A 22,389-nucleotide genomic window follows, 5' to 3' on the forward strand; every position below is an offset into this window, starting at 1 on the left:
ACTTTTAAAACAAAACACTACTTACAATAAGCATTCACAAAAAAGTTCAAGATATTTTGTTGTTTCAAGCTGCACACCAAACTAACTAACTGCTTACATATAAACTGCCTGTCATGTTCTGATGTTTTGTTGCATCAGTATTTAGTTTGAAACATATCGTCATATGATTTTCATTAGCTCGTACATTCAACCGTATTAACTCTAAATATTCTCTGAGCTCAACTTTAAACAATAAATAATGCAAGTATTCATTCTAAAATTTTCAATTTTACAACATATGTAAAAAGTTGAATTTCTGAAATGTTTATTTCATTGTTTAAATGTAAACAAATGTGAAGGTGTTTAATTTTAACTGACGAAAATGACTCTTTATAGTTTACACAGGGTTTGTTTTTGAACAAATACTTTTCAGTATGCTCTTTTTTACTAATTAGATCCGGGTCCGGCCGGATCTCTGATAGGATCCGGCCGGACCCGGATCCGGACTTTTTTTTTTAATTAGAATCCGGCCGGAACCGGATCCGGACTTTTTTTTTTCAAATTAGAATCCGGCCGGAACCGGATCCGGACTTTTTTTTTCAAATTAGAATCCGGCCGGATCAAAAATGGCAATATCCTGCCGGACCCGGACCCGGATAGTGAGTACGGTACATCACTAGTGGAAACCTACAAATTTAAAGCAGTTTTCTTTTTTTTTATATATAATAAGAAAGTTTAGTTGACAATAACAAAGTAATTTGAACCTAATAATATCATTACAATAGCTAAAAACATTTCTTTATTAAAATATATAAGTTTAATGAGTATGCTTGATATTGTTCATATTCCTTTTATTGTAAAAATATCACAGTTTTATCAAAACAAACAATAAAATCGACACAGTTTTAAAATCACAGTTTTAAAAAACATATTGCAAGCACTGATCCAAACTTTTTTAGATTAAAAATTATTATATACAACTTTTCAAAATTCACAGAACATTTTTTATATAAAAACAACAATGCTTGTTATACAACTAAAAAATTTACTTTTTGTAAAAAACGCTTCCAAATACAAAATACAAATTAAAACACACATTATCGCTTAATAAGTCTTGGGAAAGTTGTGCGAGTTGTAGTACGAGAAACCCAATCTGTTCTTGTTCTTGCCCGCCACCCCTCCGTCGTGGTGGTCTTTTACCTCCTGCGTGGACTTTCCCACCAAATTCGGCATTTCTTTGCCGTTCCTGTTTTTAAATAAAGACATGGTAAAAGTTTTATTGTGTTAATTTTTAGTTGTTTTTGTTACTAATTATAATTTAATTTTGTAGTTTAAAATTATGTTTTAGCAATGAATAGATTATTTTGAAATAAAAAGCTTTTTTTTTTGTATATCAAGAGACTGTTAAATGGCTTTATGCTATTTTTCATGATTTAAGACTAGATATTATTGTGGCTGTTAATTAAAAATAGTTTGCAGTTATTATGAACAGTTTTATTTCAAATATATGAAACTAAACACTTATAGTTTTTACAAATTTTTTTTGTAAAAATTTCAAACAATACTCTACACATAAAAATATAGTAACGTAATGATAATACAATGTACCTTCTTAACTTTATCTAAATGATGAAATGAGATTAATTTAAATTATCTTAATTCTATAAAAGTCTAATTAAAGTAATAGAGTACTTTTATATTTATAAATATAAAAATTAAACCCAAAAAAAAGTCTTAATGATTTTAAATAAGTTTGTAACAACAAATAACATTATTTTATCATCGGCGGTAAAAAACAAAAAAACTTCTAAATAATCTATCTATAATCTTATAATTAGAAAAACAGTCTGTAAGTCTTACAGATTGTATCAATTATTAAAATTATTGTTTTCTTGTAAACAAGTTTAATGCTTAAACTAAAACAGCCTATAAACCAAAAAAGGTAATTAAATTTCCTTGATTTAAAACTGATAATTTTTTAGCAACAAAAACATCAATCAAATAACTGACCAATTAGCAGCCATGTACGAAGGTCTGTTGCCGCTTTGATCAACCGGTCCCTTACCTCCACCGAACCCCGATTTAGCGGCTTTTATGAGCGGATAAACGTTCCTTCCCTTCGCCTTCGAGTCTGCTATCACCTTTATTGTGGGAAAATATTTAGTTTAAAAAATTCCAATTTGTTTCGTTAAAAAACTATCACAAAAGTTCACATGTGTTGCGCACCAAAACCTCACAACCACTTTTAGTACTTGTTTTAATTTGATAACAAATGTTTTTATTTAATAGTTTTGTAATACAAGAAGTTTTGGCTAACAATAAGATTTCAATCATAACAAGAAAGCTTAGCATTGGAAATTGGTATTTATATTGATATCAGATTTACTTGTAAGACTTTAAAATACATTACACGTTATATATGTGGTTTAACAAAACAATATTACAAAGCTTTACTATACAAACTGATTTAACATCATCACAACAAGTTCAAACTTTATCAGCGTAATCCATAAAATATTTTTCCTCATCGTTGCAACCGAGCAGCATGGAGTTGTCGGCCAAATCTTCGAACTGCTTCTCTTGTCTCTCCTTCTCGGCTCGCTCGTTCAGCTGCGTCAGGTGGTACTCTGCAAAAATTTTTGATAATATTTGTATAGTATTGTACTAGTTCTGTTCACAGCACAAAACTACAAGTATGAATGTGCTTATTGCATCAAAAGAAGCTTTTCAAAAGTATAATTGGAAAAAAACTTAAGTGATGTATTTATAAAAAATAATCATTTATTATTTACTGAAATTGTTTTTGGTTTCATAAAAGCTTTAAAAAGTATAAGTTTTAACCATATGTTTAAACTTCAATAATTACAAATAAAAAATTAACTACTAAAATGTTCACAATATATACTGTATATTAGTCAACATGGTATCAATCAAACTTGCTATGGCAGCTTTTCTCTTCCTGTCTTCAGCCATCTTCATCTTGTCTTCCTCGAACGCGGCCTCATCGGCGATCTTCCTCAACCTCAACGACTCCTTGTTTATTTCCCTCTCTTCTTTCGACAACTTCTCGTGGTTGGCAATCTGTTGCAAATGTTCAAACAATTCACTGTGGTGGTTTATGCGCTGTTTTATATTACATAGAAAAACAAGTGTTTAAAAAGTGTTTTCATTGATATATGGATGTATCATTTTTTTTTAATTCCAAACACTTTAGTACAAGTTCAACGAACGGTGTCCTTGAGGTGCCTGCCGATCTTCCTCCGCATCTCCGCCGCCCTCGCCCGCTTCTCCTCCTCCGCCCTCGCCTCCCGCTCCTCGCGGTCCCTGGTGAGGAAGTCCTCCCTGCCGTGCTTCCTGCTCTCTACTTCCATCTGGAACTTGATCAGGTTGTCGCCCAGCTTGTTGCGCCGCTCCTCGCCTTCTCTGTTCGGGGGAAAACACCGGTTGTGAGAATTTTAACTAATTGGTGTTTTGCACACTAATGTTTAATTTTTATATTAGGAGTGGTTGAACGGTAGATTGTGCAGAAGCTCAGAGGAAATATTGTAAACATTTTAAAACATGTGGTTTTAAGCTTTCTTTATAAACCCTTTTTTTCTTTTAAGAAAATTGGGTTTTGGAGAAAGTTTAAAATAAATATATATTACGAAAGTAAGTAAAAAATCTAAAAAGATATTATTAGTTTTTAAATATTATTCTTCTATGTTTTACACGTATTGCTAAAGTAGGGAGGTGAGTTAAATTAATAACAAAAATGTTTTGAACCGATTATAAAAAAACTATTTCTATTCTTTTTTAACAAACACACATGTTCTTACTTCAGTTTGTTTATGTAGCAAGTTTTCAATATAGTCAACTTGTGTTATTTTCTCAAACATTTTAAATTTAGCCACTAATAATAATTTTTAAGATTAGAAATTAATCATCCAATTTTTAAGGAAATCAAACTATTAAAATTGAACAAATATTGGTTTTGGCTATTTAAAAGGTAATTTTTTTTTTTTTAGTAATAATTTTATTCCATAAACTAATTACTAAATTCACAAACTGGGATCCTTAAAATGAAAAAACAAAAGAAATCCTTTTGAATATATAATAATAAGTATAAAAATATGTTGAGCTACTTAAATTTCCTTGCCTAATTTTAAATATGTTCCTTGGTACCCTTAAGATACCAATATAATAACTAATTAGCTATAAAATTGCACAAAATATTTTTAGATGATTAACACACATTAACTTATAAAGCAAACAAATGTTAGTCTGAAGCTTTTTCTAAATACTCTTTTTTTTTTTTTTGAAAAATATTCTATGTATCCTTTCTTATTGCGGAATGCGTTTATGATTATATTTTATATTGATAAAATCAAACTTTTTCAGTCGTTCAGATCTTTTCCTGTACATTTTGTCCAGCTTCTTTTTACTTTCAGCAAATATCCTTATTTCATTTTCTTCCTCATCAACTAATTCCTTCTCCATTTTCTTGCTTAAGTTCCTTTATAAAATAGCAAGTTGATTTATTAACTTAAAAATACTTAATTTTAATTCCAGTAGCACTTATGACTTTATACTCTTACTATATATGAATACACTATTTACTTTAATAAAAATTCTTTTAGCTAAAGTAAGACAAAAATCTAGCAGTTTTAATTATAAAATTTTAAACTTTCATAAATTATTTTTTAACCGTACAATAAAAATAATTTGAAAACCAAACAATGAGATTCAAAGATACTATGAAATCAGTATTGGCAAAAGGTTTAAAATCAAAACCTTCTTTTTATATTTGTAAAAAACTTTCAACCACAAGGCAGTAATTTTGTGTAAAAAATGATAGAAATATTATAAAAAAACACTTAAAGGTAAAAATTAAACTCAGCTTTAGATTTACCGACAAATCCTCAAATTTGTTAAAACTTTCATCTAGTATTTAAACTTGAATATGTTCTCGTGTAACAAGTAACAAAAAAAAAACTCACCTCACTTTGATGTTGTGCTTGTAATTCTGCGCGGTCACCTTCATCTGCTCCCTCTTCACTTGTTCCACTTCCTTCACCTCCATCTCGTACAGTTCGTGCAGCTTCCTCAGTCTCTCCTGCTCCTTCAAGCGATCCTTCTTCTCCTGCAGCTCCGCCTTCTCGCGCTCTTTCCACCTAACAGAGGTATATGTTTGTTGGAGAAAAGTATCTAGAATTTGTAAGATTTTACCTAAAAGTTTTTCATTGCAGTAAAATATTATTGAACATAAAGCATTTTGGCGCGTTTCTTATCATGTTATAATTCGTACTATATATTTAAATTTTGGAAAGAATTTTTTGGTATTTTTTGTTGTGGTTAAAGTCTCTTGCAAAAACATAGATTTTTCAACTGTATTTTAAATGTTTTGTATATATAGTAATATTTTAGCATTAATTTAATATTTAGGGACGATTGCAACTAACTGATCTATTTGGTAGCTTTGTATCAATTTTCTTTCTTGCCATCTCAGCTGTTCTTTCTCTTTCTCTTCTAAATCTTTTCGTTCCTTTTCAGCTCTGTAAGCAACGAGTAATAAAAAAATTACTCTTGTAACTTTTATGAAGGAACTAATATTTCAGGTTTGTGACAAAAGGTTTTAATCTGAACTTATACCATGTTGAACATAAGTTGTTTGTATTCTTATTTTAAAGTTTGTAATTACAATTACAACAGTTATAACATTATTACAGAAAACTTAAGTACAACAGTGTAAACAGTACTTGACTTCAATTTTTTTGCAATTTTTTAAAAAGATTACAGCATTAAATTGTACTTAAAATGACTAAAAATACTTAGTTTTGTGTATTAACTATTATTAAAATGCATCAGAATTTAATTTCAAACATTTATTAAACAGCAAAAAATAACCAACTGCATTTTTAATCTTTCTTCAACTTGTTTGCTAGGAGGATTCATCATTTCCTTAACTTTTATCTGCATTTCCCTTTCCTTCAGCGTTTCACTGAGTAAGAGGGCACTCTGTTGCAAATACAACGATTTAAGAATTAGGCTTAGAACTATACAGTTAATGTTTTGATTTCATACTTGGTTTTATATACTTTTTACAAACTTCATATTCAATTTATTAATAACTATAAATCATGTAGAGCAAATATCACCATCAGGTTAAGTAAAATTTATTGCGTACCAAACACGAAAACAATATTTGAATAAAAGTTAAATACTACAATGTCTTATAACTTATTCAAGAACTGATTTAAATACGTAGAGTAACTTTACAGTAACCTATATACTATAAATAACTAACCTATTAAGTTTTTATATTTAGAGTACGAAATCAACTAGTGTAAAATAGCTAGTACTTTATACGAACATCTTATATATAAGTGAAATTCTGCAACAGCTTCCATGTATTTATAAGCCATTGATGAATTTAAAATACCGCTTATATGGTAAATAAAACAGTTTCTATAATTGATAATAATATCAATTTTAAGTACATAGCGAGAAGGGGGTACATTATTAAAATAAAGTTAGTTTTTTTTAATATTTAAAACTAAACTAACAACTTTATGATTCAAAAAATTCACAGTAAGTTTTGAGATATTAACGATTAATGTTAGAGAGTTTAATAGGTTTTTAACGGAAAGCACAAACTAAAAAGACAAAAGTAGAGTAATTTCACTAAAAATATAGATCCTACAGTTTTTTAGCAATCATTAACAAAACTTTCTCAGTGCAATCTTTAACAAGTTTTGAACAACTAGTAGGAAACAAACATTTAACTTCTACATAATCGTTTTTCGCAAATGTAAACAAGAAAGTCAATTAACTTTTATGTTTGTATTTTGCTCAAAAATTCCCTTTCTACAAGTTTTTTGTGATGTTAAAAAGAACTTTTTCTTAAAGTTTAAGTTGAAATGTAAATTTCTTCAAAAATGAAGGAGGACGTAGATGTTTAGTAAAAACTTACAGAACTCTAAGAAAAAATGCATTTAATTTTCTCTTTCATACATTTGTGTTGCAAAATTTTAACAAATCTAGCTATATCTATAAGCTAATTAAAGTTTTTATTCTACAAAAAGGACCTAATAGTATATACTTACTTTTGAATAACATACAATACTATGTTTAGTAAAAATATATGTTGACTACCTCTATGCCTTAAAACAGTGAATATGCAACATATTAACATATGAATATGAAACAGGAACGCCTTCCTAATATGAAGTTAACAAAATTTTTAACAAAGTATATGTCACATAGTCAGAAAAAAATTGTTATAATTTTGCAGAAAAAGCTATTTTGTTTTTGCTGATTAAGTAAGTAACAACCATGAAAAATATATTATGTAATATTAAAGTTAGTAATCTTAATGTTATGTATATACCAACGGTGTATCACTGGCTATAGTTGTTCAAAGTAAGGTCAAAATAAATATCAACCATACACTCTACTGTGCGTTAAGACTTATGACAAATGTACCTAGTAAAAAAAAGTTGGTAATTTGACAAAATCATTTATTTCAATAATCTCAGTTTTAATTTATGAAGAAAACTATTTCTAACATAAGTTTTGGTCATACTAATTCGATCCTCAGACCACAAGCTTTCGGTAGACTGAGACCGGATTCGTCCTGATTAGGAATCTTCAATCAGTAACAACCGAAAAACTTGCAGTCAACAATCAACAAACGGTTTATATATGCAAGCATGAATCAACCATTTGCTAGTATTGATCAGTGACTCAGCATTGTCTATTGCCGTGCAACGTCCAATACATAGTCAACTAGGTAAGACAGTATTGAATACGATCGATAAAAACATTGGTGAAAGCCTACAGAGCCGAAGCCTGGACTTCCGTATGCTGTGAGACAAGCTCAAGTTATTGTAAGGTTTTATCACACCAACTCATCCATCAGACCACAAGTCTTCGGTAGACTGACACCAATCTAAGTCTACCGAATGCTTGTGGTCTGATGATTGAATTGGTGTGATGAAACCTTATGTTAACTTAAGCTTGTCTCACGGCATACGGAATCCAGGCTTCGGCTCTGTAGACTTTCGCCAATTTTTTCGTTGATCAAAATTACTTTTACATACAGAAGGTATGATACTAATCTATAAAAATTAGTTAACAAGTATCACCTATTGAAAAACAAAAACATTAACATAATAAGTCATTTTTAAAATATGTTTCATATAACTCAAAGTATTTTTTAAATACATAAATTATAGATAAGGATATATTTCTCTTGAAAGTTTTTCATGTTGCTTAAATTTATTAAATTTGTAACAAATATAAATGATTTATAGTAGGATAAGATAGAAGCTTTTTTTTATATTACAACTTAATTACTGCAACAAGATCATATTTTATTATAACAATAACAACCTTTTATATCAAAATATTTTCATGTAAAATTATTAACTAGTTTTCCTTTCCTTTTAAATAGACGAAAACATACTTTATATAAGTTTAAGTATAATGGCAACTTTGATACTACAAAAACATAACTGATTGTCATAAGGTGTATAAATTCGTTTTTAGGTTTTAAAACAACATATAAAAACGATAAACTATTTTTGAAAAACAAAAAAAAAAACTAACTAACAAAATTTTTAAGAGAATATTGGACCTGCCAATTTTGTACAGTTTTGTTTATATCTTAATTGAAAAAAAAATATTTCAATACAATTAGTACAATGAACATTTCAAGATAGTTACACAAGCGTTCAGCTAACATGAAAAGCCTTGATGCGGTCGGTCTGGTGGTACTGCTTGGTCCTCGCTTCCTGGATGGCCCTCCTCCTAACCTCCTGCTGGTACTTTCCCTCCTCGACGTCCACCACCTTCTTCTGCCTCTCTTCCTCCTCCTCCCGCATCTTCCTCGCGTTCAACCTGATCTGCCTGTCTCCCTGCGAATGCAATGAATGAGTTTATGTTTATTGAGAAGTGCGATAGTTTGCACACGTGCATTTTGCTGCAGATTTCATGCTTTGGCTCATAACAAGCTTCCATCTCACAATATTTATTAGGGACAGAACAAAACACAAATGTTTAAAACCAGTAAGCTTTTTTTCTATAATCTTTAATCAAACATGTGTCTAACCAATATTTTTCGCATGTGCCTACAACTTAAGCTCAAAGTTAAGACTCTATGTCTACAGCATTCTTAAAGTTACTATTAATACTTTGTATTATAGTAAATTCATGTGTTAGTTATTAGTACAATTTGTACTGTTTATACTATTTCATCTAGCATGTTTTAACCACAAAACTTTTTTTTTTTGATCTAATCAGTATACAAAGCTTGAGAAATTTTAAGAAGTATTTGACTGATGATATCTGCAACATAAATTTATTAGTTAAATGGTTGTATTTCGAATAATTTTGTTTTAGAGTTTTAAAAAAATCTGATTCAAAGTTTTCAAGTTTGCATAATATTAAAACAGCTTAGATAAAAAGGGTTTATAGTAAAATTTTTCCACTATTTACGATATTTTGTAAGCTTTAAAAAAATATTAAGGTGTTTAAAACTATAAAAAACATGTAATGTACAGGATTTCCAAATTTTTTTTTCAAGTTTTCTGAGTTTCTCTTAGGTTTTTAAAAGTAAAGTTTATTTGTCTATTCGTAGTAATAGTGTAAAATCAAATCTAACGTTAAAAAATGTGTTAAATAGTATTAAATTACTTGAGAAAATGTTCTAATGTTAATTTAAAGTGTTTTATGATGAATAAAATTCCAAAGGATACAAAACAGTTTATTGTATATGATAAGACGTTAAAAGGTTCCGTGGTATGCAACTCGATAACCGAAAGGTTTCTTCGTGCAGCAGGTTCTAGGATCAAATATTTTGAGCGCTTTTGTTTTGTCATTCAATAAACTATACTGATAGAATTTACGTATCTAATAACGTATCTAGTGATGTTTGTGCAAAATTCTAGGGTTTTCCAGGTTTTTTAGCCTTAACTGTCAAATGTCATGTTTTTTCTAGTATTCCAAGTCTTTTGGCAACCCTGAATTAAGTTCTTTTACTTAAATTTTTAGTTGTCAGTAACTGTTTTTTTATGAAAAAGAGTCAAAACTGCACAAAGACAAAATTGCACGAGAAAAAAATTGTACAAAGACAATTTTGCACCAAGGGTCAATTTGCACAAGAGTAAAAAAAAAAACAGACAAAAAATAAACTAAAAAATAAAAGATAAGTTAATAAAAAAACTAAAAGAAAAAAAAAAGTTACTGACCGAGGGTAAGGGTTAACAGTGATAGTAAAAATAAAAATCTAAAAAAATAACTAACAAAAATGATTATAATAAAAAAGAAAATAATAATAATAATAAAATATAAATTAACTAAAAAAAAAGTACCGACCAAGGGTAAGGGGTAACAGTGATAGTAAAAAAAAAAAATTAAAGAAAAAAAAAATGTTATTGACGGAGGATATGGGTTAGGAGTAACAATTATAGGATAAAAAATTAATAGTTTAAAAAAATAAACAAATAAAAGAAGTTTGACCAGTGCAAAAATGTCTCGATGAAAAGTTGTCTGCTCGTGCAAAAATGTCTTTATGCAAAAGTATCTTTGTGCAATTTTATCCCCTCGTGCAAAAGTGTTTTCGTGCAATTTTGCCCCCTCGTGCAACATTGTACGCTTGTGCAAGTTTGACAGATACCCGTTTTTTATAATATATATCTTATTTCATAAGTGTGGCAGATGAACTAAAATATACTAAGAAACTTAAACAACAAACAAACCTTTGATATTTTTTGTTGTAATGCTTAAATGAAACAAACATTGCATACACAAAACCTTTTCCTTTAATGAAGAGATACATAAAAATGAAATTAAAAAAAACGTAATCTGAAGTACTTTATTGGCTAAAAAAATTTAAAACTAATAAAGACTACTACTCCTTAAAACCTAACATATTTGTGTAACCATACTTTCAAATAGGTAAATATATAAACTTTTATAAACATTTTTTAACTTTAAACAAGTGAACTGTACATTTGTTAGCATTTAATTTAAAAGCTTCAACAATGTCATATAGTAGGATGCTTTCTCTTTTTTATAAAATTAACATTGGCTCCTAAATGAAAGCATCAAGTTAAAACTATAACTCAATTTTTATAAAACACATAAACTACATTTAATACTTTGTAAAATGATTCTAATAAAAACATTTCAACCTTAGTTTACACATTGTCAATTTTCTCAAAAATTTAAAAGTAGACTTATTTACTTAGACTTATCTACTTTTTTTGAACAAAAGCCTTAAATTTTAAGGAAACATTTTTTTTATAGTTGAAAAGATTTTTAGAGTTTGAAATTATTAACTATAAACTACAAAAAAATAATAAACAAAAACAAAACAAAAAAAAGTTTTTATACTAAAAACACCTTTGGTAAAAATATTCAAAAAAAAAGTAATAAATATAGATATACTTTGTATCAAATCTAAATTTCAATAGCTTGAATGTATAAGTAGTTCAAAATTTAAGGTTTTTCCAGTTAATGATTTTTTTTTTCATAATAGCAGGTAGTTTTAAAAATATTATTTAACTTCAGGTTTATCCAGAAATAAAGGTTAAATGCCCACCCTACAAAGTTCAAAGTTACTTTTTAGATATAAGTGACTAAAATCTATGATCTCAATCAAAAAAAGATTATTAAAGAAAAAAGTTTTCTCCTATTCCATTTTTAAACAATTTTAACTTTTTACAGTAAGTCCAATACAAATACTTAAATCTTATCAATGCAATTTCTTAACCATCTAGTTTTTTTGTTTTTTTTTAACTACAGTTTTCAATTTTTTTTATTATCAAAATTCCAACATTTAATATCTTTTAAAGTATATAAGAAATACTTTTTGAAAACTAGAGGTCTCTAACTCACAAATAAAGAAGGAGATAAATTTTAGTGGTATTCTTTATTTTCTGAGAAAATTGAAAATGAAAAAATTGCACTCTGTACATTTGTATTGAAAACAATTTACAAAAATATTAAAATTTTTATTTTCTAAAAACTGACTTATAGTTTATACTTTGATACTTCATATAGTACCAATGTTAAACTTTGTAAAAATATGCTTACCTTCTTATGCCCTTAACTGCAACTAAAATTATATAATTAATCATTTCAGAAAAGGATAGTATTAGTTCTATACAAGATGAACTAAATCAACATAAAATCATAGGGTGTAAAAGATTTTATTAGATTAAAGAAATAAATACAAACAAACCAAAATTGTGTTGGGCCAATTTTTGATGGCCTCTTTAGCTTCCTTTTTGAGTTTCTGCTTTTCTTTGTAGTCATTGATGGCTTGCTGCTTTTTGCGCTCTGCTCTGTACAAGTTGTCTTGAATACGGTCAAATTCTTCCCTCCTGAGAACTTTTACTTGTCTTAGATCTGTTCCATTGGGAAGATACAAGCCCTTGCCAAGTTCTTTCCCATCAACTAAAACAAAAGAATTTCCAATTTCAGTTTTTGTTGAAATTTATTATAAGGTATACCACATAGTTTGTTTTATATTAAGTTTGTGCATAAGAAATTAAAAGTACTCACATATTTTTTTTTTATTTATGATATATTTTTATTTTTTGAATTACTTTAAAAACACAAAAATTGAACTATAATGTAGTAAGAAGAAAAGCTTATGACAAATATATCAAAATTCTAAAAACATTAGCTTTTAGAATATCTACAATTTAAAGAAATTTTTCCAAAAAAAAAAAAAAAATAATTCAGGTTTTAAGTACTTATTTAGGATCATGTTTTAAAATCAAATGTAATAAATTACCCTACAATTGTATTGATAAAATTTATTCCACATCAAGTATATTTTACAAATTCATCATAACTTCTTTTTAAAACTACTGAGTGTGATGCCATTATTGGACATTATTGTGCAGGGACGCCCATACTGAATATTATTAAGCAGCTAAAAGTTCTTAAGGTCAAAAAAACTTAGCTACACTAAAGATCATCTCAAAAGCAGACTCATGTCCTACAAAAAGCATTATCAGGGCTGTTATTTGACAATAAGAAGGAAACCAGAACAAAGGTCCGAAAAAACAATCAAAATTATTAATATCTTTTTGTGTGTTAGAACTTATTTCAAACTTACTCCATTGAATCTAAAGAACTAGAAGCATCTAACTACACTTCAAGAAGAAAATAGGAAGTGATAGAGCTAGCTCTTTTGGAAAATTGCTGAAACTTGTCACACAAAAAGTTGAATCATTTTGAAGAAAAATAATAACTGAGAAGTTGATTTATTAAAACAACAGATGCTGACCCAACACTCAGAGAATGTTCTATAACACATGCTACCAAAAGTCCGCATTTTTCATGGTTTCAAAAGTCTCAACAACTTAGAAACCTCTAAGAATTTGTGAAACAGGGTAACACAAATGTACAAAATTAATTACATTTTGGCCCTGTCTTGTGTGGTGTGAAAAAGCACTTTAAAATTGAAGATTTTATTTTTCAATAGGATGGTATTATCTCTCTCACATCCAAATTCTAAGCAAAAGTTTGATGTAGACACAATTTTCTGGGATTTTGAAGCAGATTGTACCCTCGATTCAAAACCAAATGGACTTCAGTGTTTGTCTAGTTTGGAAATTAAGGCCTGTTAGTCACAACACTCAACTGTAAACTCTATAAAAAACTTTAAGGTTTAAAATTGTGTCCAAAAATGTAATAAGAATTTTGTGCATCAGTTAAAAGCCTCAGAAAGGGAGCTGAACAAACAGTTGCTGATGAAAAAGGGCGTGTTGAAATAAAGGCTTATACAATTTATTTTACCAACCTTTTAAATAAAACACAAAATATACAACTTCTGCCTTCATTCATATTTTTTTAACTAATGACAATTTATACTTTCCAATAATACTTTATGCACCCTGAATTGCAAGAAGCACAGATTTTACAAAAATCAAACAAAAGAATAAAAACTTTTATAAAAATGTAATATTAATAACAAAAAATTTGCAAACTAATCATAAAACAAAATAGATAAAAATGATTACAAAGTAAATCAACCAAATAAAGCTTACCTATATCTCCTGCATTTCTTGCAGTACCTTTTCTTCTTCCATTTTGCACCAGGTTTATGTGCTGAATTGTTGTCATACTTATTTACATTAACTCTGCAATTATTTCTGAAAAATTATAAAACTTGATGAGTTAACTCAAGGTTTTCTTCTGTCTTAATTGACTATCAACTTTTTTTTTATTTGTATTTTGTTAAGAAAACTTAAGTTGTGTAAACATAAAGATTTTGATTATACTATTTCGTTGTTTTCTTAAATTGTTTAATAAGTTGTTGCTCTGTTTTATTATTTTTTTTAGTTGCATTGTAATAAGAAGTACTTATGTATTGTTAATTACTCTTTGCTTTATTATTAATTACGTTGATTGCATTTTCACTATATAAGCTAGATTTGAAATTTTATTTTTATTGCTTAGTATACAACTGACAAAAGAAGCATGAAATATATATTGTTCTGAAAAATTGAGTCTTATTTATATTGTTTGAAAGAACTTTTTTTAGTTTAAAACTTACTTTGTAAATAATAAAGTGAAAAGGATATAGTAAAAACTTATAAAATAATTTTAACTGCTTGTTTAAACTAAAAACTTTAAAAATATTTCTAAAAAGAAGTGTCAGTTAGTTATTAGATTTTTAAATGTTAGGTTGTAATTATTTCTAATCATAAAAAATTTATTATTTAAAAAAATTAGGTATCAGACATCTTTAAACGCTTAAAAAATTCAAAGTAACTTTCAAGTTACAAGCTGTCAAAGTCTGAGACCTCAATAAGCTCCTTATAAAAGGCTATTTCACTAAAAATCTATCCATTCTTTCATTTTTTAACCAATCTTCTTTAAATTTTTACAGTAAGTCCATAACTAATATTTAAATTGATTGAATGCAGGAATATTATTGAATGCAAGATGCAAAAATAAAATTTTTTTTTTAAACCACCTATTTTTTGTCTGTTTTATCTAAAATTTAAATTTTTTAACATTAAATAAATATATACTAATTAAATAATTTATATACAACCATGTTTTAATGGCAAAAAATTCTGACCTTTTTAAGTATAATAAAATGTTAACACTTAACAATGTTGACCTGAATTTACAAACTAATGTCACAAAAGCATGAAAAATAATTTAAAATAACAGCTTTTCTTCAAATGCTACAATAAGTCTACCAACAAAATATATAAAAAATACACGTAATTAGATCTTTTACAAAGTAACCACCCAATTATTCTGTTATATCTTAATATATCTTAACATGCATACTTTTTAAACTATGCACTTTTTTTAATTTTTCTTGTAAGTTTTTCAAATTTGTAATATAGTTTTATTTGATAATGTTATTCTTTATTTATTAACACCTGACAAAACTACTAAAATTAAAGCGAAAAACAATAAAAAAATTGTTTTATAATATTTTGATATATAACAAAAATAATCAATTAGATTTGGATAAAATTTGAAAAAAACCTCAACTTTTATTTTAATTGTAAAATATATTTTAACATACACTATATACCATACTAAACAATAAAACTCGATCTCTAACAAAAAAAAATACTCAACTTTTTAAAGAAAAAAAAATTTAAATGCTCACAACTATTGGCAGTGGAAGTTGATGTTAAACAAATTATAGCTAAAAATAAAAAGTTAAAATAAACATTTTTTAAATTTATATGTAGAGTATAAAATTGAGAGTAATTACTATAATTTATAGATATGACTAAACAAAATTATAAAATAATGCAGTAATTGTAGTTGAATTAAACAAGTTTTTGCACTGTATTCTAAGCATTTCACTAAAATTGCCTCTACTACTGCTAGCATTAAGTCAGCATGACTACATAGAAACAGTGCAAAATAATAAGAAATATTTTCAAAGATTTTTTTCAAAAGCAAATAGTTTACATTTTTACAATACAAACAAAAAGTTTAAGTAACCTTTTTTGTTTAATAATATAACTATATTTTTTAAGTACTAAAAATGATTTAACTTTATCCGAGACAAGACATAAGTCTGTTTGCGTGGTATATGACTCGATAACTGAACGTTACACGGTGTAACTTACACCAAAGTAGGCGAATCGGAAGTTAAACGCAAAGTTTTGTTTTTCTAAACATAAAAATTATATAATTAAGAATAGTGTTTTTTTTTTATCCATATAAGTTTTTTCGACAATTTTTACTTTTGAAGCTTAACGTCAAAACTTAATTAGTATCTATTAGCAAATTGTAACAGCTTGATAATAATCTTCAAATAAATTGCGCATTTTAAATTTAAGATTTCAAATATTTTTTCTACTTATATAATATAGTTAATAGTATGTATTAATAAAAGTTTATGGTTAAAATGTTCCAAAATAAGTTTTAGTACATTGGTATTTCTAAGCCGCATTAAAATTATTATAAGTTTTATTTAATTTTAATCTATAAATAATCTTTTTTTTTAAACATTAAAAGTTCAACCGTAAAAATTTTTTGTGCAATAGGTTCTAGGAACAAATACTTTGAGCTTTATTTTGTTGTTCATTAAGCTATGAAATGAAAATAGATGAAAAATATACTATTAAAGTAAATTCGTTTTGTTACCTGTTTTTTTTTTATTATTCACATTTAACAAAAGTTATTTTTCCAACAATCATAATTAAGCATTTTATAGCTATATTGTCAATTCTATGTCTGGTTTTATTGATATTAAGACTTAAAAAGTTTTTTTTATGAAAATTTGACTTCAAAGATTAAAAACTTTAATATTGCATTGCATATATATTAAATGCTGCATAGTGCATAGGTGCTACGTTTGCGTATAACTAAAATACTATGATAAGTTTAATTTATGTAAAGTATTGCAAAATTTTGTTGTATAACAACTTAATACTACAGTATGTAAATTACTTTAACTAAAGTAGTTAGTTACATTTATTCATAATCAGTTCACTAAGTACACACACACCATTTATTAAACAAAACTTTATATTTCACATAGCTTTTATGCAGTCAATTTTATTTTGCAGTTTAATATTTTTAATCAGTTTTGACTACAAAATGTTTTATTTTTATTATTTTTAGTTTGTTATTATCAATTAGGTTAAAACTTATAAGTGGTCTATTTCTAAGCTTTTATTTATTTAAATATATACTTTGTTGGTTTTACACGAAAAAAAAAAATATAAAGACAACTTTAGGAAATAAAAATTTTCTAACATTTGATACAGTAAGTAAAGTATAATTTTGTGACTCAGTTTATGACAAATTCATTAATGTTTGAATATTGCTTGTATTTTCTCACATGTTTTTAAATTTTTAGATAAAAGTTTCATCTTGGGGCTTTTTAAACAACTAGCTATAGATAAATTTAGAAAATTCAAATGACTCTTGGCACCAGTTAATGTAGCATAAAATTATTTTTGTAGTGAGTTTTCAAGAAGCATAAAACTTTAATGTCAATTATTTTCCTTATCTTAAAAGCTATCTAAAAATTTTTATTTTAGAGAACGCACCTTTGTCTTTAATTAAAAAAAAAATTGGTTTTGGGTTTGAATTATTTCATGGGGTCCCTCCAAAAATAAAGGTTTTATTTTTTCATTATTATTGCCTTAGAACCAAAAATAAACATTATTATTTTTTCCCTTAGTTTTTATATTATTTAAATTCTTAAATGTTTGTTTTATAAATAATGTTAATATCTTTTACGATTTGGCCTCAATCAAGGACCAGATTTGCTAAAACTGTTTGTTGATGTTTTTAAGTTTTAGCAAATCCGGTCCTTGATCCAGGCCAAATTGTAAAAGATACCACAGTATTTATAAAACAAACATTTAAGAATTTAAATAACATGCAAACTAAGGGGAAAAAATAAAAAAATAATATTTATTTTTGGTTCTAAGGCAATAATAATGAAAAAATAAAACCTTTATTTTTGGAGGGACCCCATGAAATAATTCAAACCCCAAACCAAAATTTTTTTTAATTAAAGACAAAGGTGTGTTCTCTAAAATAAAATAAAAATTTTTTAGATAGCTTTTAAGATAAGGAAAATAATTGACATTTAAGTATTTTGAAAAATTACTATAAATATAACTTTATGCTTGTGTTAATGTAACTGTCATAAACAAATATATACACTCAAACAATTTTCAGTGATTACCTGGGATGATGTTGCACCAATACCAAGCTGAGATTATATTCTAAGCATAATTTTAGGCTAAAAATTCATACTTTACAAATACATAAATTAAACTTATTTATCATGAACTAATAAAGCTTTATTAATTAAACCCTTTTATTTTACTATATAAAGCTATTAATATCAATACAATAGTTTATATTGATTACAATATTGTAAAACAAAATCAAATAAATATTTTAAATTATAATAAGTAAATTTAAGTATTACCATGTATATATATAAGTCCTGGACAAGACGTTACAAAATGTTGTCTGAAAGAATTCTAAAAAAATTAAAAAATAACATTTATAAATAAAATAAACAAAAAATAACAGCTTTTTTTGTTTTTTGTAATCAAATTTTATTTTATTTAACTTTTTAAATTTTGTTACAATATATTTTTCAAATATTGCAAGGAACATTTCCCAAAAGTTTGAGGTAGTTATCTTGAAAAATGTCGGAGAAGGTAGATTTTTCTGGATTTAGTCTTTTTTCACTGTTTTAGTTTGTGCCTCCTATAAGAAACATGTTGTTGGCTCTGACTTTGACCTGCTCTATCTCAAAAACTATTTTAAATTTTTAAAATCTGTAAAAAGCATATTGTAACCTAATTAAAACTCACTAAAATAAGACTAAATAGATTTACTTACCCCTATGCCCTTAATTTATAAGTATAATCCTAGTGGCCTGTTTGGCCAATCTTATAAAATTTTATATTACTTTTTACCTAGATAAGATATTGAAAAAATGTAATTACTATAAAAAATAATTTTTGTGTATTATTTGTAATTTTGTTTTTAGTTTTTAATTTATAGTTTCAATAAAAAATAAATTAATTATTGTTACAACTTATATATTTTGATTTGTAAATTTACTTTGTTTTTTAAAATTTGTTAGTAATACAATGATTCTATAACAAAATAAGTTAGATTCCAAAAGTTTTACTAAAATTGCTAATTCATTAAATTCAATTTTATAAAGTTTTTAACAATATTCCTACATTAAAATATTAAGTTTTTAGAATACAAAGTAATTATTCATACATATCTATCAATTAGGCCATAGGGAGGGGGTAAACCATGTTTTTTACAAGATAATATTATTTTATAGAGTTTTTTCTAAGCTTTAAGATGCTTTTATCAATTTAAAAAATTCAAATTATTTTTTGAGATATGACCAGTCAAAGTCAGGCCACATAATAGGTTCCCTATGGGAAGGGAAAACTAAAACAGCAAAAAAATACTATTTCATCTAAAATCTATCTCCTCCTACACTTTTTGAGCAATCTTCTTCAAACTTTCACAGTCTAATCTTTATATAATAACAAAAAAACGTTACTTGGGAATTTTAAAAAGTTTTTGTAAAAATACTTTTTTTTTGAAAAAAAAAAACACTTTTTATTTTATTTTTTTTTATAAAATTTTTATTTTTTGAAATTACTAAAATTCTAAAGTAACGTTTTTTCCTTTTATTATAGGGAACCTTTCCTGAAAATTTGAAGAAGATTGCTTGAAAAATGAAGGAGAAGGTAGATTTTTAGTTAATTTCAAAATTTCCAAGAAAATTGACCCCAAAAAATTTGCAGTCCATAAGTTTATATTGAAAAATTTTTACAAAAAATTAAATATCTCAAAAGTTAAAGGATATTTTTGAATTCTTTAAAAACTAGCTTGTAGTTTGTACTTAAAGCTTTCATATAAAAGCCAAAGTTTATTTTTGTAAAAAAAAAATGTTGGACCCCCCCTATGGCCAATGGGTAAAAAGTAAAAAGGTTGAAAAGGACCACAAAAAGGAAGAAAATATGAATTTTCAACTGGAAGAAAGTGAAAACTGCTTGAAGCATTTGTTTTGTTGAAGCAGTATATCTGCAAAGTGAATGCAACTTTAAAGTTGCCTGTGTGAAAAATTGAACATATCTGATGATAATTTGCAATGGTTTTTCAAACTTGACCAAAACAAATATGCAAGCTATGTAAGTTTAATTTTTATAGCAGCTACAATGCTGTAAATACAATATAACTTAAAAAATTAATAATGTAATTGGCTTTCATTTCGTTTTACAATATTTTTTATTACTGCACTAGTATTTTTAGTTCACAGTTTAAACCAAAAACTATCAATAAAAGTTATCTAAATTTATATTCTTAAAAAAAATATTTTCTATTCTATGTGTGTGTATTTTGAATGTAGCTGTAAAATATCCTAAGTTATTATTTATAATTTTAAAACATGGACAGTAACTGTTTTTCTTTGCTTTATAATTGTATGAAATAAACTATGAACTATATCAAAAGTCAACTAGTGTTTGATATATATATCAACCACATAAAAAAGTTCAATTGTTTTAAATAAGGTATGAGAAGTTCCCAAGGAAAAAAAGGAGATGTTTTTTTTGATGGTGATAAATGTACAGGTGACAATGTGGCTTTCACCAGTTTCAGATTTGACATTGATTTTGACAATTCTGTTGTTAACTGTTTAAAAATTCAGCTGGTGAAAGATGCTCAGAGGAAAGTTCTTATGTTTGTTGTGCAGGTAATGTTTGTCTCAAAAAAAGTTGTGTGTGATGATTGTTTTAAACTTTACTGAGTTAGGCAAACCTGCTAATAATAATTTTCAGCCTTTAAAAATAAATTCAACAATTCTAAATAGTTATTTTTATGAAATATGTAAAGTTAACATTACTACGTGATGTTGTAAAAATGTTTTGTATAAACCTTGGAAAAACTAATCAATTAATGACATGGGATGTCCATTTTTTTTATGAAAAATGACATGAAATAATTCTATATGGAAGCTTAAAGTACAAACTACAAGCCAGTTTTTATAGAATATGAAATATTTTTTAACTTTTGAAATATTGAAAAAAAAATAAAAAGTTTCAGATACAAACATGCAGATTTAAAATTTTCCTAGGTTGATTTTCTCTGAAATTAAAAAAAATCACTAAAATTCTATCTTCTCCTTCATTTTTGAGCTTAACACCTCAAATTTTCAGAAAACGTTTCTTTTTATAGTTTAAAAACTTTGAATGATGAGTTTTTAGATAAACAATTAGGTGGTTAATTTTGTTTTGAAATTATTATAAAAAAAACCTTGCATTCAATTCTTTTAAATTTCAGTAAAGATTTTCTGTAAAAACTTGAAGAAGATTGGTTAAGAAATGAAGGAAAAGAAAGATTTATAATGAAAAATTATTTTTTTTGTGTTTTTGGTTTGTGCCTTTCCATCTAAACCTATTGAGCACACTAACTTTGATTGCATATATCTCAAAAGTTACTTTAAATTTCTAAAAGCAGTTAAAAATTTCTGATAGTTCAGATAAAACTCTACAATATAAAATCAACTTGTAAAAATCAAGGTGGACACCCCTACGCTCTTAATTGTATAATGTCATAGGGGTGTCCAACATATTTTTACAAAAACTTACATTATATGAAAGCTTTATGTATAAACTACTAGCCAGTTTTTATAGAACTTAAAAACTTGATTAAATTTTTGAGATATTGTAAATTCTGTAAAAAATTTTTAAAACTAACCCTAAATTTTTCAGAGTTGATTTCAGGGTTGTCACTTTACTTGGAAACCTGGAAAAACCTGGAATTCAACAATTTAGGCAAAAAAAAAACCTGGAATTTGAGAAATTAAAAAAAAAACATGAAATAATCTTGAATTTTAAACATAAATCACTAAAAAATAGATTTAAGATTTTTCACATGTTCAGTAGTAAAATTTCGATTTGACTCAAAAAATCTATCAAATGAATAAGTAAAATTTTGTCATTATCAAACATTTCTTTATTAAGAAACATATTTTAAGTAGCTTTACAGTATCTATTCAATGTTTTTATACTATTTAACACAGTTTCTAACCTTAGACTTAACTTTAAACTAAAAATAGACCCAAAAATATGTACTTCTAAAAACCTGGAATAGATTTTGAATAAACAAGTAACAACCCTGTAATTTTTTGGAAATTAAAAGATTCAATAAAAAGCTTTTTTTCCTATAATTTTGAGATATATACCTCAAACTTTCAGGAAACATTTCTTTAATAGTTTAAAAAAAATTCAAGTTTTGGATTATAAAGTATTAAAAAGTATAATTTTTTGGTGAAAAAAAAAATTCAACTATAAAATTTTTGTACCAAGGCAATATTTGCATTTTCAATCTTTTTGTACCAAGAAAATAAAAATAAACTTGATA

General features: G+C 26.3%; 1 protein-coding gene across 1 annotated transcript; it reads right to left on the reverse strand.

Moving 5' to 3' along the window:
- Nucleotides 1–1,083: 1,083 nt before the first annotated feature.
- On the reverse strand, nt 1,084–14,130 carry LOC145846011 (cilia- and flagella- associated protein 210-like). Its single transcript, XM_082952975.1, has 12 exons — nt 14,025–14,130; nt 12,206–12,420; nt 8,703–8,876; nt 5,870–5,976; nt 5,421–5,513; nt 4,959–5,132; nt 4,352–4,474; nt 3,210–3,402; nt 2,916–3,060; nt 2,473–2,606; nt 1,990–2,120; nt 1,084–1,225 (listed from the first exon to the last, which is right to left on the reverse strand). The coding sequence occupies exons 1-12, from the start codon at nt 14,098–14,100 to the stop codon at nt 1,084–1,086; spliced, it is 1,707 nt and encodes a 568-aa protein (XP_082809101.1). The 5' UTR covers nt 14,101–14,130.
- Between the last annotated feature and the right edge of the window lie 8,259 nt (nt 14,131–22,389).

Source organism: Thalia democratica, unplaced genomic scaffold, assembly GCF_965202585.1.
Source record: "Thalia democratica unplaced genomic scaffold, ktThaDemo2.hap1.1 HAP1_SCAFFOLD_251, whole genome shotgun sequence".
Classification (NCBI taxonomy): Eukaryota; Metazoa; Chordata; class Thaliacea; order Salpida; family Salpidae; genus Thalia; species Thalia democratica.

Coding starts and splice junctions, on each gene's coding strand:
- LOC145846011 (XM_082952975.1), bottom strand. CDS start 14,100: ATGACAACAATTCAGCACATAAACCTGGTGCAAAATGGAAGAAGAAAA. Junction 5,977..8,702: donor ACCGCATCAAGGCTTTTCAT/GTTAGCTGAACG, acceptor TATTTGCAACAG/AGTGCCCTCTTACTCAGTGA. Junction 1,226..1,989: donor TCGTACATGGCTGCTAATTG/GTCAGTTATTTG, acceptor ATTTAAAAACAG/GAACGGCAAAGAAATGCCGA.